Below are 18,373 nucleotides of genomic sequence, written 5' to 3' on the forward strand. Positions count from 1 at the left end.
CTTTTGCATTCCTGCGATACAGAAAAATAAATAAAAAAATAAACTAAAACTTAAAAACAACACAAATAAACTACACTGAAAGGACAAATTGTAAATAAAATAGAAATAATTTGCCATTGTTTTAGAATTTAGTTTATGATGATGATAATGATTATTATTATTGTCATTATTATTATTATTACAGGAGACAATATTCAGTGTTCCAGGAATTCAATGTTTTAATTAAGTGTTGTTATGAAAAAAAATCTAAATGTTTTTCTTTCTTAAAATAATAATAATAATAATAATAATAAAACATTTGAAATGTAATAAGGAACGCCGAAAGGAAAATAAAAGTAATACAATTAAATTAAACATGCAAAAATACTCCAGATAACAATGAAAGATTAATATCTGGTCTTGAAAAAAATGCAATTAAACATATTTAAATGATATCAGATAATTTTTTATCTTTGACATCCTTATGAAACTAAAATCCAAAAGTAAAACTACCAAACAACAAAACGTAAACTAAATTGAAAAGGACACATTATAAATATTACAACTGTAATAACTCTGGATCAGTGTCTTTATTGAGAGTGATTCTGGTTTGGAAGAATGGAAAGGATGTCAGAAAAACCACAAGTCCATGTTAAACCGGGTGAACAGATGACATTAGTTAAGTATTTCTGTCAATGAGTAGTTGTGTCATTGTTTGGTACTGTAACGTCTCCCAGGAATTTACATCCTCTAACACACGACGTTTGTCCTAAATGATGACGCCCATTCCTTACACAAACATTACTGGAGTACGTCAGTGATAAGAGTGGCCTGGACTGTACTCACCTCAACTACAGTCATCAGTTCTCACATTCAAATTAAGTTCTTCACCAGTTTAAATTCAAAAACTTGCTTTTAGTACATTTTCTTGAAAACTTTTCATAGCTATTTTGAAAAAATGTTAGTATGAAAGTGTTAAGTAGTGCCATGATGCCATATGATAATCAGTTTCATTGATACTCCTCGGAGGGTATCTATAGTTTCAACCCTTCTGTGGTCTATAGCCTCATCCATTTTTAAAGAGCGGCCCACGCTGGGGTCCGATTGTTCTGTCTGTTCCTCTGTAGGGTCATTTCTGATTGGCAGTCCCTACTGTAAACCGTTCACTGGATTTAGACTATACAACCTTTCAGCCTCTCAGTGCTGTCATTATGTCCATTAAGTTTTAGGATTGAGCCGGTTTATAAGAATAGATGACAAGCTGTTGTTTATTAATTGCCATCTCCCTCTCTCTGATGCATAAGTAGGCTACATGTGGTAATGACAGAAAGGAGAGCAGTTGACTTTGCTTTTACACTGTTCTCATTGGTAAACTCTTGTGTTAACTTGACATGAGAGCAAACCTTGTTGTTCTGGAGTAGTTAATATGGACAAAGCTAGTCTAAATGACACAACAGCAATGTTTGTTTGTGGATTGCTTTTCTTTGTGTAGTTGTAATCTGGCTGAAAGACTTCACTTGAAACCTCTTATGCTTGATAATGGAGGTAAGTTGATTTGGTAGGTTAGTAATGTTTTTTAATCGAGATCTCTTTACTTTTTGTGATTTTTCAGATTTGATGGTTTTCTTTTTTTCTCTCTTTTGGTTCTTTTCTATCCTCAGTAATGTTTGGTTTCCCTGTCTCAAAAATAAAGTATGCATTTAGGACAGAAATGATCTCTACTGAGGCTTAAAAGCCTTTGGAACAGCAATATATTTTTATGAAATTTTTAATTAAATTTTTATTAACAACAACATATTTTACATTTTTGGAACAGCAACATATCTTTTTATAAAGCTTTAGAACAGCAAGATATTAAATATGAATCGAAAAATATGAAGATGTAAAATAAATAAAAAACGGCAATATATTGTATGTAAAGCTTTAGGACAGCAAGATATTTTTTGTAAATATTTAGCTGTAAAATTTCAAAACCGCAATATATTTGATGTAAAGTTTAAATAAACATTAACATTAACATGAACATTAAGCTGTTTATGTAAAGGTTCTATAACAGTGTTTTACGCAATACATTTTACATAAACTTTTACGTTTTACGTTTCATAACAACATTATATTTTATGTAAACTTTTTATGTAAATTTTTAGAATTGCAATATATTTTATTTTTATCTCAAGTTTTAGAACAACAACACGTTACATACATTTTTAGATGTAATTAAAAAAAAAGATATTTAACACATTTTTGGAACAACAACATTATTTTATGTAAAGCTTCAGAAGAGCAAGATATTTTACATAAATTTTACATAAATTACACAAAATTTTAAAACAGAGCTGTTTTATTTAAAGGTTTTATAACAGTGTGATATTTTACACAAATGTTTTCCGCAGTAAATTTTACGTAATCGTTTAAGTGTTACTGTTCAGAACAGCATGATATTTTACGTAAACTTTTAAATGTAAATTTTAAGAACTGTAGTATATTTTATCTTAAGCTTTAGGAACAGAAACATATTTTACATAAATTTTTTGATGTATAGCTTTAGAAGAGCAACATATTTTACATAAAGTTTAGGTAAACATTAACATGACTTTTTTTAATATACGACAAAGTTGTTTTATGTAAAGGTTTTATAACAGTGTGACATTTAACATAAATGTTTATATATATAAAGTTTCAGAGTAGAAAGAAATTTTATGTAAACTTTTAATGTACATTTTTAATTGCAATACTGTATATTTTATCTTACGTTTTAGCAACAGCAATATATTTTACTCTTTAGATACAATGTTTTATAACAAGATGTTTTAAAAAAACATTTTGGAACAGCAATATATTTTATGTAGAATTTGTAGAACACAAATGTAGATGTAAAATTTAAAAACAGCAAGATATTTTACGTAAACATTTAGATGTAAAATTTCAAAACAGCAATATATTTTACGTAAACATTTAGATGTAAAATTTCAAAACAGCAAGATATTTTACGTAAACTTTTAGACGTAAAATTTAAAAACAGCAAGATATTTTACGTAAACATTTAGATGTAAAATTTCAAAACAGCAAGATATTTTATGTAAAGTTTTAGAACAGCTGAGTATTTAACGTATCCTTTTAGGTGTATTGTTTCACAACGGCAAGAAAATTATCAGTTTTCTTTACAGTTTATTTGTAGATTTCTGGTGTTTATTTCTTCTTGAAAATAAACCATTAACAAAATCCCCTCAATAGTCTTTGTGTTTTAGTAGTTTATTTTTATGTTAATTATTTTAAATAGCCTGAATGTACAGAGTAGAACAGTGCAGAATCTGCATTTTTCATTTGTTGTCATTGAAGTCTAAAGGCATTTTGATGCCGTATTTTCTGAGTATTTGTAATATGCATAATTTGATTAAATTTCTAGGACTCCAAGTTGCCGATGGCCTTAAGGAGTAACTTACTGGACCTGTTCGGACAGATTGAACGGGAGTTTGAAAATCTCTACATCGAAAACTTAGAATGTGAGTAGTAACTAATTAGCTTGCGTCTTTTTACATGACTTCTTATATTTAATGTCATGATGACACCACAGTCTTTGCACATGAAGAACAGGTTTTATTCATCTTATGCTGAGTGGCTTTCACACTCACAGCATTCTCAAGATCTGAATCCTTAATTGTTTTCGGTATTACATTAAGTTATGTACTTATTAATAAGTGTATAATTGTAAGTTGCTGTGTAATATGCAGGATTAATGTCCAGTCATTATTGATGTTTAAACTACTTCAGGTTGATGTCGTGGCTCCTCATCAAACTGTAGGGTTTATTTGAATGTACGTTATCCCTTACATAGGGTGTAAATGTAACAAAATCTGTGTTTTGTTCAGTTTATCAGCGGACAATAATATATTGTAATATATATATAATAAGCTCTGTTCTTGTGCAGTGCGGAGAGAGATTGATTCGCTAAACGAACGTTTGGCTGGAGAAGGACAGACAGTCGATGGTTGCGATCTCAGCAAAGGAGCCCTCAAAACAAAAGGTACATGCAAACCAAACCTGACATTTAGACCATTGAAACAAGCTTTTGAATAAATAATGATGTTGACTTTTGATGATTCAGAGAGAATTATACAGTTGTGCCTGAAGCTGTGTACTCGCACAACATGATGGAGTTTGAAGCTGTTTGTGGAAACTTTCTTCTAATTAAGGGTGTTTGTCTATTTTAGATACATCCATTACAATTTACATTACAAACAGGAGCATGAAGTCATATCGCCAAATAATCTCCTTAGACAAACATTTATACTAGAATCGGGCCCTTTTTGTTTCAGCTTGACAGTGCTCCATAAAAAGTTATTTCTAATCTGGTCTGGTGTGGAAGAAATTGAAATCTTTAAACCTAACAATGAAATGTATAATTCTTTTCACCCATGCTTCACTCATAATCGTTTAATTTCTTGTGCACAGCTAGTCACAGCACAAGTCAGCTGTCCCAGAAGCTGAAGACGACATACAAGGCCTCCACTAGCAAGGTATGATTGCGTCTGTGGGTTATTGCTGACATTTCGCTCAGACTAAAATGCTGTTATCGTTGTTCAAGCTCAGAATATTTATCCTGGAACCATTGATCTCTAAAGAAAAAACTCAGTGAAAAGTCATGTTCTTTGTCCTGTTCTTTGGCTTACAGACTTTGCTGCTTAACATATGTAGGTACTTTAGAAATGAACAAGCTAGGGTTGTCACAATACCAAAATGTTACCGATACCAGTGAAATCTGATGATTAAAACCAAAACAGTGCCATTATTGGCACTCCTTTGTTATTTTTCACAATTATTAAAGGGCCAGTTCACCCAAAATGAGAATGCATCTTTTACTCACCTTCATTACTTATTTTGGGTTCTTAGACTTTCAAAGGAGGAACAGAAATCTCTCACGAATCATTGATATCTTAATTTGGCTTTCAAGATTAATTAAATGAGGAGTAAATGATGACAGGATTTTAAATTTTTGGTTAAATTATCTATGGAAAGAAATTGAATTCTAATAACAGCATGTACCATAATGGCATGCAACTGGAATTTTTTAATTATTATTATTTTCTTTTGTAATTGACTATGGAATAACTGGTAAAATGGAATCATTTCAGTTTTGTTATTGAATTGTGACATCTCTAGAGCAGGCTGTTTCAGCTGGTTATGTAAGCGTCTGTGTTTTGTTTCAGTGTTGCATTTTCATAGTGCTGAAGTGCTTGTTCTTATTGTTCAGTTTAACAAACTACCTCCAGTTTCACATGCACTTTTCATGCAGTTACATACCGATTTATCATACTATTTGTAAATCTATGCAAAATATCTCATGCATTGACAGTGACCGTTTTTTTTTACATTTGACCAAATCCAGATTCCACCATCTCCTACACATTGTTGATACTTCATTACATTTGTGTGATTTTACTAAAATTCTTGAAATGTGCTCAGATTGTAGGTTTCAGTGCATCTCATGATCTAATTCAAAATCAAAATCAAATGAAATACAGTCCTAAAACTGATTAAGTAGTATTTGTTTACAGCATTAGCAGCTCAGCAGCAGCTTATTTATTCATTTATTTTGCTGTGTAGTTACCATATTAAATGTTAACACCCCTAATATCTAGTGTTCTTACCAAACAAACAAATTTCAAATGTCATAATTTCTCTCTACTTTCCACATTGCTCCATTATCGGACCCAAGCCCTTGTGTACCTGTATACTCTTGAAAATAGAGTTTGATGGTGCTGATTCAAATTAAACCCATGTTTTTAACTTTTTGATCCTCATGGATTACAATTGTTCTTGTTTTCTCGGTTTCACTGATGTAGCGCTCAAATTCTTTCCCGGGGAAAGTAGGTGGACCTCGCAACTTCAATGTTGGGAACTGGGAGTTATGGGGTGGAGACTCATGGGTAATTAACTCCTCAGTGTGCCAAAATGCATGAACTATCCACCAGATGGGGGTCATAACCCAATAATGATGGGCTCGAGGACAAGTCATCAATCTGTGATTATTTGGCTAACTCGGCTTTATATGCGACATTAACAATGACGTTAAGGCAACGTTTTGTAAAACTCAATAATGAGTATGAAGAAATATGGCTTTTGGAAGTTCTTAACAGTTGGCTTGGAAACCTTTGATTGGCATTGGTTTTCTCCTGCCAGCAAATCGTAGCCCATTCAAGCATATGGCCAGAGCAAATTGAATTAGTTCACAATTCTGATAAACTCTATGATGAAAAAGGCAAAACAGAACATGCTAGTTCTTCCACTAAAAAAAAAAAAAAAAACTCTAAACTAATAAGAATCTTGTGCACAAAAAATATGCCATGGTCTAATTTCTTGAAGTTGAGCAGGGCCAGATGTGCTGGCTGGAAAGAACCAGGATAGTTGACTAAATCTATCTAACAATTATATTACCGTATTCTGGTTGAGAAGAGCATAAACAGCTCAATTGAGGCAAATTAACCTTTGCTCTTTTTGTGGAATGTTTCTTCTAACAAACTGAGAGCAAAACATTTCTTTAACTCCGTTTGTGATTAAACTGGAACTTTATGAGGTTAAGAAGTCGATCCCCCTGCTGAGTAGTTCTGTAATGTGGTATCCCTCATGCATCCCTCCCCTTCACACACAAGACCTGACAGAAGAGAAAACACCAACAGCTCTCTCCCTCGTTACAGTGAACATTAGCTGATATTTCTCGTTTAGTCAGTGTTGAAAATGCTCTTGTTTTTAGGCTGTAAATAGTGGATTTATGCTTTCGTTTATTATGCTTACTCCATTATTTGACATTGCAGATGTTAAATGTTAAATGCCGTTAATTGCTTAAACATTAGGACTGTCTTGATTACCGTATTTTTCGGACTATATACGCACCTGAGTATAAGTCGCATAAGTACAAAAATACGTCATGATGAGGAAAAAAAACATATATAAGTCGCACTGGACTATAAGTCGCATTTATTTAGAACCAAGAACCAAGAGAAAACATTACCGCCTACAGCCGCGAGAGGGCGCTCTATAATGTTTTCTATTGGTTAATTTCTCTCGGTTAATTTTGATAAATAAGTCGCACCTGACTATAAGTCGCAGGACCAGCCGAACTATGAAAAAAAGTGTGACTTATAGTCCGGAAAATACGGTAATCAATAAAACGAAAAATCTTTTATAAATGAAAATCTTTCATGAATCTAATGTATGGTGGAGCTGATATCTATGGCCGAGGATAAGAGCAAGCAAATGAGGCTATAACTAACAAATAATACTACTTAATATGCTATCACTTAATAATTACTGTTAATAGTGTTTCTTTGTCTGGTTGACTGTCTTGTATACATTTTTCTGAAAATTCTTGTCATTTGCATATAAACTGATTGCCACTTATAAGCTACTACTAAATATTGTAGAAACTTAATTTTTCTGTAAAGTTGCTTTGCAATGATTTGTATCGTAAAAAGCGTTATACAAATAGACTTGAATTGAAAGAAAGTTATCTTAAGTAGCAATCATTTTGATTTTTATAATTTTGTTATTAAAATTGTTTATAATTTTTTAAAGCATAATACTTTGTGTTTTAAATAAATTGATAGTATGTTAGGATTATTATTATTATTATTATTTTGTCATTTATTTCTGTTTATTTAATAAACGGTGTAATTCGGGACTATTCAATTCAGTCATCTTCATGCACCTGCGTACACATGCCTTGAACCGTTTTTTTTTTTTTTTTCACTAATTAGTTTGTCCACAAAGTATTTACATTGCCCCGGACCGTTGTTTCAAAGCCGAAAGAGAAACCGGAGACAGGTTTTAAAGAGATAGTGCTGCATTTAAAGTGAAACTGAAGTCTGTTATTGATATAAATCAAAGAAAAAGAGAAATCACTCGACTGCTCTGCTCACTGAGTAACTTCGGTAGCTTTAACAAAGATTAATCTTTATAGTTTTTTCATATACAGTTTATGTGATTAAGATTGTTTTGAGTTCACGTAATTTAAAAGTTGTTGTATGTTTCAGGTGCTATTAAATGGCTTTCAGTTATACTGTAATGTTGAACAGCTGTAATTAATGGCTACAATTAAGGAAAAATTCATTTAATAGAGACAGCAGCATTATTGGTATAATTGATACTGGCTTTCATTAATAATAGGCTACTTAGTAAAAATATCCCATTAAACATATTAAAATATACCATCTTTATGTTGTTTCTACAGTACATTAATTTGTAGGTTCATTATGAAATTGTGACAATATTAATATCTTAATGTGTGATTATGGTAATCACAATTAATTAGTATAAAAAAATAATTAGTTGACGGCAGTAATTTGAACCTTTTTTAGATGTTACTGTTGGTAAATTAGTTCATTTTACTGCTGAATATGCATTTAAGTTTTATAAGAAAAAAAAAATATATATATTATATCATCATAATTTTGTGATTGCATGTATTAGGCTACATACTGTATGTAGTTGTGAGTGAAGTGGGTTTGGTGCCATGTAACTTTGAAGGAATACATTAGAGTTCAAGGGATCGTCTTTGGACTTGTTTTATTAAACTCTACAGTATGTGAGGAGCTCTGTCACTTACTAAATAATATAGTTTTCTAATATTACAGAGCATTTTCACAGTGCAGAGATGAGGGCTCATTGTGCTTGCTGTGTTTGCTCTTACCTTCAGTGGTACAGTATTTGAGGCTCAGCAGTGTTCAGTAGGAGTTAGGCTGCATATTGACACGCTTGCACACCTTCCTCTGTCCATTGCTTTATAGAAGTCATCCGTTTCCTGTGATGCCAAAACATTTGTTAAAGTTTGACCCATGTACCTCAATACCTCTTTTCCTTTTATAGATACTAGTAGGGATGCACAGATATAGAAATGATGGCCCGTACCAATTTTCATGGTTTAATGTTATGCTTTACTTTATAACTTGGATCATATTACTGTTTAAAATGCGATTCAGAGCATTTTAATTTGAAGGTTTTTAGGATCTATTGAAGTTTTAGAATTTGTCATGCTTCTTATTATTAAATAAAACTTAAAATGGTCACTGATTTATTGTGCATCCCTAAATATTACAGCATTTTTTTTAATATTGTATTAAATATGTAAACTTTTGTTGCTGTTGTGGTAGCAAGTAAAGATTACTGTAAAGTACTTTTATCACTTACCAGATCAGATATTTGATGATTTGCAGTTGTGCAACCGTAAATCATAAAAACAATCTGATGTTTTTCAGAGGGGGCATTTTTGTCTTTATTTTACATCACATACTGAACCTGTTAAAATATCTAAATGCCAAATTATCTGCAATGTTTAAAATTAGTGATGTGCTAATGTACACCACTACTATTCCCTATATTTTTAAATGCAAAAAAAAGTGTTTATCAGTTTAACGCATCCTTATTAAATTAAAATACTGTTCTGTTGATAATTCTATTCATCAGATAATCCTGAAAAAAATGCATGACTTTCCACAAAAATACTAAGCAGCACAACTATTTTTTAGTAGACATTGATAATAATCAGAAATTTTTCTTGAGCTTCAAATGAGCATAATTTCAATGATTCCTGAAGAATCGCATATCACTGAATTGCATATGCATATTAAGATATATGAAATATTATCCAGCTGTTTGTACTGTGTTTTTGATCATATAAATGCAGTCACACACTTCTTTCTCAAACATATTACATTTTTACCTTAAATCAGTTCTAACTTGGCTCTAACATGCAAAGGAGTTCACCAGCACCACTTGTGTGTTACACAGATCCATTCTGTAATGCACATTTTCTGTTATTAGAGATCTTTCATTGAATTTTTAATAAATAATGTGCACTTTTTTGAACAGGCCATATATATATATATATATATATATATATACTGCAATATTGTTTTAATATTTATCTACTATATACACCATTACAGCCATTTTCCACTTTGCTCTCTCAGCTCAGCTACTTTTTTACTTTTTCATATTTATTTACAGTACATGCACATCATTTTTTTTATTTTTTTTTTAGTTAATCAGTCAGCTTCTATATATTTTAATGGTAATTGAATTCTGTTCTTGTCTACATGCTTATTTTTGTTTGTTAGGGTGTTTTGATTTAAAAATGTTCTCATTTCTGAAGTATTGACTACGCTTTCCTTTCGTAGACCTTGATCATGTTTGAGAGACTGTATGACTGAATGTAGTGTTCATACAATCCACAGTGTAACCACATGACGTGTGTTATAAGTGTAGAGTCATGTACTGATTCCCCATGCTTCTGCGCTGCTTACTGTGGCTCTGTAGTTAGATCTGTGTGTGTGTGTGTGTGTGTGTGTGTGTGAACCTCTGACCCAGTGCTCATTCTCCCGTCCGTTCCTCAGATCGTGTCCAGTTTCAAAGCCACCACGTCTCGTGCAGTGTGTCAGCTGGTCAAGGAGTACGTGGGACACCGGGATGGGATATGGGACCTGGCCGTGACTCGGGTTCAGCCGCTGGTTCTCGGCACAGCTTCAGCCGGTAAATCTGCCGCAGCCACACTTATTTCACCCATTATTTTTAATTCAATTAAGAGGGGTTTTTTTGGCACTGTTCTGATTAATCCAAACAGCATACATAGTCAAAAATTGTGTATTTTTTTATTGAAATCTTAATATCACAATTTCCTTTTCATAAATTAGTTTTACACTAGGTTAAAAAAAGTATTCACTAGGACCTGAATAACAAAGATGTCCCCATTTAAACCCATATAAAAAAAAAAAAAAAAGAGTAATCCCAGTGCCATATCAGCATAAGATCATGAATTCTCTTGCTTTAAAAATTATTTTGGCAAAGCTTCAGACTTTTACTATTTTTTGTTATTATTATTATACTTTTTATAAATATTTTCTCAGATTTAGCTTATGAAACAAATTCTCGACTTTTCTGCTTCTGCTGGAAAAAAAGGCATATTGGTTTTAAATAATGTAATTATAATTGTGTGGGTGTACTGTATCAGATCAGAATTATGATTTATATTTGTGTACTGAGAGATTTGTGTGTGTTAGAGTGGTGGTTTTTGTTGCTAATTATTGGCATTTCCAAAACCGCAATAATAATAATAATAATAATAACAAAAAAATGTATATGGAGGAAAAAACTAAACAAAACCAGTGTCATTATGTAAACAGACTGACAATTAAAGGGTTAAAATCTTAAAAATGTATGGATTTTTGGTAGTTACGATGTTGGTTTTTAAAATGTATGTCAGTGAATGATTAAAAAAATGTATTTAAAAAATATATGAAGGTGCTTTTTTATTATTGACATCGACATTTTTGTATTCTAAGTTTTTTTTTTATTATTATTAATTTATTACGGTAATTATTTTTTGATTATTTTTTTTGTTTGTTTTTTGTTTATTTCATATTTTATTGCTGATAAAAATCACCAACCAAAATTTTTTATTTAGATATGCCCTAAATTTTGACATGCACTTTGCTCAAGTTGCAAACCATACACTTATTACGTTTTTCTAATAATTCAACGGCCCAGAGTCAAATATTCCTCAAGACATCGATCAGATGATATATTTAAAAGGATTTGTGCAGTTTTTGTACTTAAATCGCTGTTGTGAGTAGGATTATTTCTTCCGCATCTCATGAATCATTCTTCTTTCTTTAGATCACTGCTCCATGCTGTGGAGCATCGAGACTGGAAAGTGCCTGCTGAAATATGCTGGTCACGCTGGATCAGGTATCAAGATTTGAGCCTGTAACTTTAGTGTTAGTTTTGTGATTTGTATCTTCAGATTTGACATGCTTTCTTGTTTTGTTTTCTTGCAGTCAACTCCATTAAGTTCCACCCAACAGAGCAGATGGCTCTGACAGGTACTGTATACAACTTTGCTGATAAGTGATAAGTTCACTACTTGTATTGCACCTACTATCCAAATGATTCTTTTGGTTTTGGTGAATCACTAGTTTTGAGAATATATTACGGATCAATTAATCATACGCCGTTTCATCAGGGACGTTGATTATGAATGCAAATAGAGTTATTAACATTAACATGTTGCTGATGCATGATGATGCCGTCCAGTGGTTATAACCTGTTATTACACATTAACCCTCTGAAGTCGATTATCGCATACACGCGTTATGAGTCATTTTCTCCTGATAGCCCCGAAAAGAACTTAAATTGCACTCTCAGTTTTAATCGTACAGATAAGAGCAATACATCAATCGAATCTATAAAGGGTCTACTTTTTGTTTGCATACAGACATAATAACAACAAAACTTTGTGCACTTATAAAATAAAGATAACAAACAAGGTGTGCTGTCTGCAGCCTGTTTGCGCTGATCTTCATTCACAAACATGTCATTAAAATGAACTGTAACTCTGTGAATATTCAACGAAGAGACATGAGAGAGATATCTATAGAAAGCTTGACATGTCTACTTTAAAACTAAACAAGTGCTGCCAAAAACAGATATTCTGTGATAAAGTAATCCATATGAAAACAACGCGATGTCTGTTTTTCATGTCTCCCTTCACTATATCTAATGTGACCATGCCCCTGCGCTGAACTCGCTATTCAGATTCAAACTGAAGCGCGCGGCTTGAATACCACACCACACAACTGAAGACAGTGAGACTGTTCTTCAAGTTTTTATTTTACTGTTTGCTTCGCGATGAGAGGAACAAGACATAATTCACCCCAAAAAGATGTGATGTGGTTGAGGATTTGAGATTTGGATTTCCTCAGAAAAAAGAATGAAGCACTTTATTCAGCAAAGATCATAAGCATGAGCAAGTCTGTTTTTATTTATTTATATACTTGTACTAGTTTTGACATAACATGTAAACATTTTACTTACATGACCTCAGAGGGTTAATATATATAATTATTATTTTTTTTTTTTCATAAGACTAAAAATTTATCTTTTTTTTAATGTCTTTATTTGTATCTCTCCCCTGATCTGTCAGATGCTTTTAAATGTGATTTGATCGATGACTGTCCTTTTTTATATAATGCTCCATCTGTGTTTGTTTTGCTGACAGCGTCTGGGGACCAGACGGCACACATCTGGCGTTACATGGTACAGCTGCCGCTTCCCCAGCCCCCAGCAGACACCAGTGTGAGTGTTCAAACACACACACACACACACACACACTTTCATTTTTCTGTGTCCTTTTTATGTAATGATGCTCCGATGCATCGTCTCTCATCCAGGTACCTTGCTTATGCAAAAAGTGAACATGAATGCTGAAATCAATATAATTTATTTGCAATTTTTGTGCATGGAAAGACAAAAAAGGTTGTTGTAATGTTTCATGAAAACATAACTTGCTCCACTTCTGAAAACATCTATACTCATCCAACATTAGTTCTTTAAACTGAATATTCTGGTTTGCTTGTAAGAATGCCACATTAAGGAAGTATAATGAATGAATTTGTTCAGGAATTGAAATTATCTGTCTTTTGTCCCCTTTGTGTTCCCATTTTTGTGTCCTTAAAGCTACATGATGTAACTAAGAATGAATAAATAAATATTATTTTTTATTTGCTTTATAATATAAACAATTACTATATAATTGTTTATATATTAGTATAATTTTATATAGTGTTACATTCCTTTCTTCAGTTTTAATTATTTCAGTACAAGTTATACTACACTGAAATGAGAAATGGTGCTTTTTCAAAAGTTACATAGTGTGTAGCATTACAATGTTCGGTTAATGGCTGTAAATGCTTATTTTGATGTTAGTTCCTATATTATTTATGAATATATTATTTCAAAGTCTGGATTAGCTTTACATACCTTCATTTCCTGACTCTTTATTTTGCCTCCTGTGATTCAGGCCTCTCTGGACGATGACGGGGACTTCTCTGATAAAGACGAGGCCGACGGCGAGGCAGAGGGCCCCAGTGAATGCCCCACCATCCGTGTGGCCACCACCACCTTGAAGAGCCACCAGGGGGTGGTGATCGCAGCTGATTGGCTGGTGGGAGGAAAGCAGGTGGTCACTGCGTCCTGGGACAGAGCTGCAAACCTCTATGATGTAGAGACCTCTGAGCTGGTGCATGCCCTCACAGGTAAACCAGCCACCGCTCTTCTCCACTGCTGCACCGGATGCTTTTACAGCTATTTTTATGGGTATATGTCTCTGTTTTACATGTGTGGTGTGTTTGCAGGTCACGATCAAGAGCTGACCCACTGCTGTACTCATCCCACCCAGCGTCTGGTGGTCACCTCATCCAGGGACACCACCTTCCGGCTGTGGGACTTCAGAGATCCCTCCATCCACTCCGTCAACGTCTTCCAGGGCCACACCGAGTAAGTCACGCCATCGCGATTCGTACATGACAGACATTTCACTCTATACATAAAATCTGATACAAAATTAACACTCGCCAAGTGCCAAATTAGAGAAAAAATGAAATTAAAGTACAAAAGGTCTTCTAAAGTCAAGATCAGTTTCTCACAATGCTAGCAGCTTACTAACATTTTTCTAGGAAGCCAAAATACTTTATTATCACAAATCCAGCATGGCAAGACATTTTTGGACGCTGCATCAAGGAAGCGAGAATAGAAGACAGTTTTGTGCCTGGCAGAGTTTCAGAAAGCAACACTTTAACAGATCTAGTGGAGACCACAAAACATATTCTTTATCAAATAATAATGCAAAATATGAAAATAGTTTTTCATGACTAGGGAGAAATAATTATGGCTGATAACTCGTCACTGAAATAAAGCTGAAATGCAATTAAATATTAGATAAAAAAGCTTGAATTTAAAAAACACACAAAAAAATCAAGACAAATATTTAAGAGTATACATTTTAGACATTGTTTTAGTTGATGAATGACATGCATTGAACTCTTTTATGAAATGACTTTTTGATTCTGACCAGTAGATGGCAGTGCACTGATATCAAACCTTGCTCTAATTTCATCCACATACGTTTCTTCAAGCCAAGTTAAAGCGAACCCTTTGCTGCTGGCTCTGTGTGGTTTGTTTCCAGCCTTCAGTCTTGTGTTTTCCCGGAGCAGTACTCTCGCTGTACTCCGTGTGTTTTGCTGGCGTGTGAAATCAGTTGTGTGCTTGTTCGAGCAGGAACGAGGAGGCGCTGCACTCTTTGATTACCAGGGATTACACGCCGCTCATTATGTTCAAGCCCAACATGTATAATTCTGTCAGATCCCGGCGTAATGCTCTCGAATAGACAATCAGCGTAATGAGATTAGCCGCTTCCCACCGAAAGCTCCTCCGAGGAAAGCCCATTACTGTGCTTCACTCTCATTCAGACTGACACTGGCTCTCTCATATCTCCACGCGCCGATTCTCACACACTTCTGACGAACATCAAGTGCTCATATTTAGGCAATGGTGTAGGATCTTTAGGAAATTATATAATTCAACAAATGTTCCTGTGGCTCAGTGGTAGAGCTTTGCATTAGAAGTGCAAAAGGTTGTGGGTTCGATTCCCAGGGAACACACATACTGGAAAAGAAGTGTATGGCCTAAATGCACTTTAAGTCGCTTTGGATAAAAGCGACTGCTAAATGAAAATGAAACAAATTTCTAATCCATTTTAGAGGTTTTATCTGAAAGTATACATTATAAAAAACACATTTTTTTTTTATTGCTCTTTTATAATATTTCCTCTCACTTAAAACACCAACTAAACAATCAACATTTATAAAATTGTTATTACGTAATATATAAAGAGCGATGGTTTTATTTAAATCTTAACATTTATCATAACTTTATTTATTTATTTATTTTTTAGCTCCCAGAGGTTGAGTTTTATTGGAACAAATTAATTTCTCCTGAAGATTGTTTTTCTTTTTGCAGAGAGAGAGACAGAGAGAGAGAGAGATTGATCATTGCTTCTGTGTTAGGCTATTTTTCGTGTTTCAGTATTATGGTTTTAGTTTGGTCTCAGACAGACTTTTTTTTTTTTTCTTAAAAATGAGTAAATCCATAAAAATATGTATTTTTATGAATACAATTTAAAACAACTGAAATGATCTAAACAAAACCTATTGCAGTATTTACAGTGTGAAAGTGATTAAAACAATTAAAAAAGTTACTTGAAATGACAGAAATTAAATTACTCTTTTTACTTGATATTGGTTGCTCATTTCAATTTGTTTTACCTTGTTGTACTAAAATAACTTATATATATATATATATATATATATATATATATATATATATATATATATATATATATATATATTAGATGCACACATTCAGATTTTTTTCAACTGAATTTTTTTGATTTCTTGTTACTGTTTTGGTTGCATGCGTGATATGATAATAATACAGTGCAAATAAAATTGGTGTTACCTGACAATTAAACGCCAAAAAATCATAAAGCAAACCCCCTTTTTTGTAGACTTGTATATGTGAAGTATTGTGTATTTGAGTGTTATGAGGTGCAGAGTTGATGAGACGAATCTAATTGTGTTGAATTGACTCAACACTGAGCCCTGAGCAACACTCAACACACACACACACACACACACACACACCTGTTTAGCAGATCTTCTCACTGGAGTGGCAAAGTGTAGAAACTGCTGGAAAAGTTACTTTAGGAAAATATTGAGCTTTAGTAGCACTCTATCATTCCAACATTTGGTACTTCAGAAATGAATTATGCCTCAAATTGTGCGGCTTTTTGAGGAAAAATGTGCAGTTACTTTTTAAAGTGATCAGGTTTGCAACTTTTGCCTGGCAAGTGATGAAATGAAAGGCAATCTAGGGCCTTGTGATTTTACTGTATAATGCAAAATATTTTGGCAAAATTGGGATGTTATTGAGACTGTTCTTTAAATATAAAGTCTGCGTGTCTCTCTATGAATGGACAGCACAGTCTTATCTTTGTGTGGTTTAATTTAGTGAAATTATTACAGAAATCTATTATATATTGTAATGTACTTCTCAGAGTTTGAATGATATTACAGATTAATATATAAGGATATCCAACTTTATTTTATTTCAACAATAAATATATGTTGTATATGCAGCACTTTTTTTTTTTTTTTAACAAATTAAAGGAATTGTTTGATTTGCATTTCAAAAACCGCCATAAAACTGTAAACATAAATTCCAGAAACATGAAAACAGGCAACAGAAAAAAAAAAAAAAAACCTTCATAAGGCCTTGTTAATGTTAACATTTTAATAAATTGCACAAATTTCACTCTGACGTGACTAAATGTAACAAATAATCTCAAAGAAACACTATGCTACTCATTGAGGAACAGTAGAACGTACTCCAATAATATCTATTCACAACTATGAGAAAATGATTTTGTGCAGTTATACAGAAAGTATGTAGTTAATAAAAGTACAGTTTATCTGAAATGAAAATTGTCAACACTCAGCCTCATGTTATTACAAACCCATCAGGCGTACAATAATATAAATGATTACATTGTTAAAGTTTATGAATTCAATTGATCAGACATTTTCCCCTATTATTAAAATGTATTTATAACAGAATCCAGAAAAAAGGAAATTGAATTTGATTTTTTTTTATATATATAATTGTATCTGGGAAACTATAAAACTGATTTCATAGTTCACCCTCAATATCCAACTATTATCCCAGAATATCTCACTTCAGGAAGCAATCTGAACACCTTAGCCTCAAGTTAACAACCATGCACGGTGCAGCTGAGTTCTGCACGCACAAACAACATTCTCTTCAGACTATGTAACACCTGACATGGAAAGTTTTTATTTTGATATGCACTGAAAGGCTTAATGAGTGAGAAGTTGGACAGGAAATAGCAGCTTGAATATATCTGCATGCAGATGTGTGTGTGTGGGTAATGAGTGGTGTACAGTGCGGTGTGTGTGTGTGGGTTGACTGAGTCACACATGAGAGACAGAGAGAGGGTGTTGTGCTGTCAGTGGGAGTGAATGCTCTGCTGCTCTGGGACTGTAGGATGAATGAGCTCTGCAGCGCTCCTGGCAGGAGCTGAGGACCTCCTAAAGACCAGACACACACGCTTACACAGCTTCACACAGGCCGGCTTTTTTATTCATTCATGCTGAGCGTGTCTGTGGGTCCATGCATACAGGAGTCATGCTAGACTACCCCTCTCTGTCACACACACAAACACTTCCTACACCTCAGATTTCCTGTTCACATCACTTTCCTTAAGTTCCTCCACATGAATTCACACACATATATGCAAATGTACACCCATTAAGTCCAAAATCCATCTCCACACAGCATTAAATAAGCCTTAAAAAAAAAAAAAACTTGACAATGCAACTCTAAAATACAACTTTTTGTGTTTTTTAATTAAATATTTAGTTGTTTCTCAAAAGTGTGTTGATGAACCATATTTTCTTTGAAGAATGTACTTGAAAATGTAAGTACACCC

The 18,373-nt window shown here is 33.2% G+C and overlaps 1 protein-coding gene across 3 annotated transcripts in view; it reads left to right on the forward strand.

Annotated features, from left to right (window-relative positions):
• The window catches only part of LOC127946255 (WD repeat-containing protein 37), a 37,459-nt gene that overhangs the window by 3,582 nt on the left and 15,504 nt on the right, over window positions 1-18,373 (forward strand). For 2 of the 3 annotated variants that reach the window (XM_052542710.1, XM_052542711.1), the window contains 9 exons: window positions 3,386-3,482; window positions 3,908-4,003; window positions 4,432-4,496; window positions 10,368-10,503; window positions 11,647-11,718; window positions 11,808-11,852; window positions 13,028-13,104; window positions 13,829-14,063; window positions 14,163-14,304. In XM_052542710.1, the coding sequence (XP_052398670.1) occupies window positions 3,386-3,482; window positions 3,908-4,003; window positions 4,432-4,496; window positions 10,368-10,503; window positions 11,647-11,718; window positions 11,808-11,852; window positions 13,028-13,104; window positions 13,829-14,063; window positions 14,163-14,304 (965 nt within the window). Of the gene's footprint in view, window positions 1-1,471; window positions 1,525-3,385; window positions 3,483-3,907; window positions 4,004-4,431; window positions 4,497-10,367; window positions 10,504-11,646; window positions 11,719-11,807; window positions 11,853-13,027; window positions 13,105-13,828; window positions 14,064-14,162; window positions 14,305-18,373 lie in introns of all 3 variants that reach the window. The other variant, XM_052542712.1, reaches the window with a different exon arrangement.

This window comes from Carassius gibelio, chromosome A24 (assembly GCF_023724105.1).
Source record: "Carassius gibelio isolate Cgi1373 ecotype wild population from Czech Republic chromosome A24, carGib1.2-hapl.c, whole genome shotgun sequence".
Lineage (NCBI taxonomy): Eukaryota > Metazoa > Chordata > Actinopteri > Cypriniformes > Cyprinidae > Carassius > Carassius gibelio.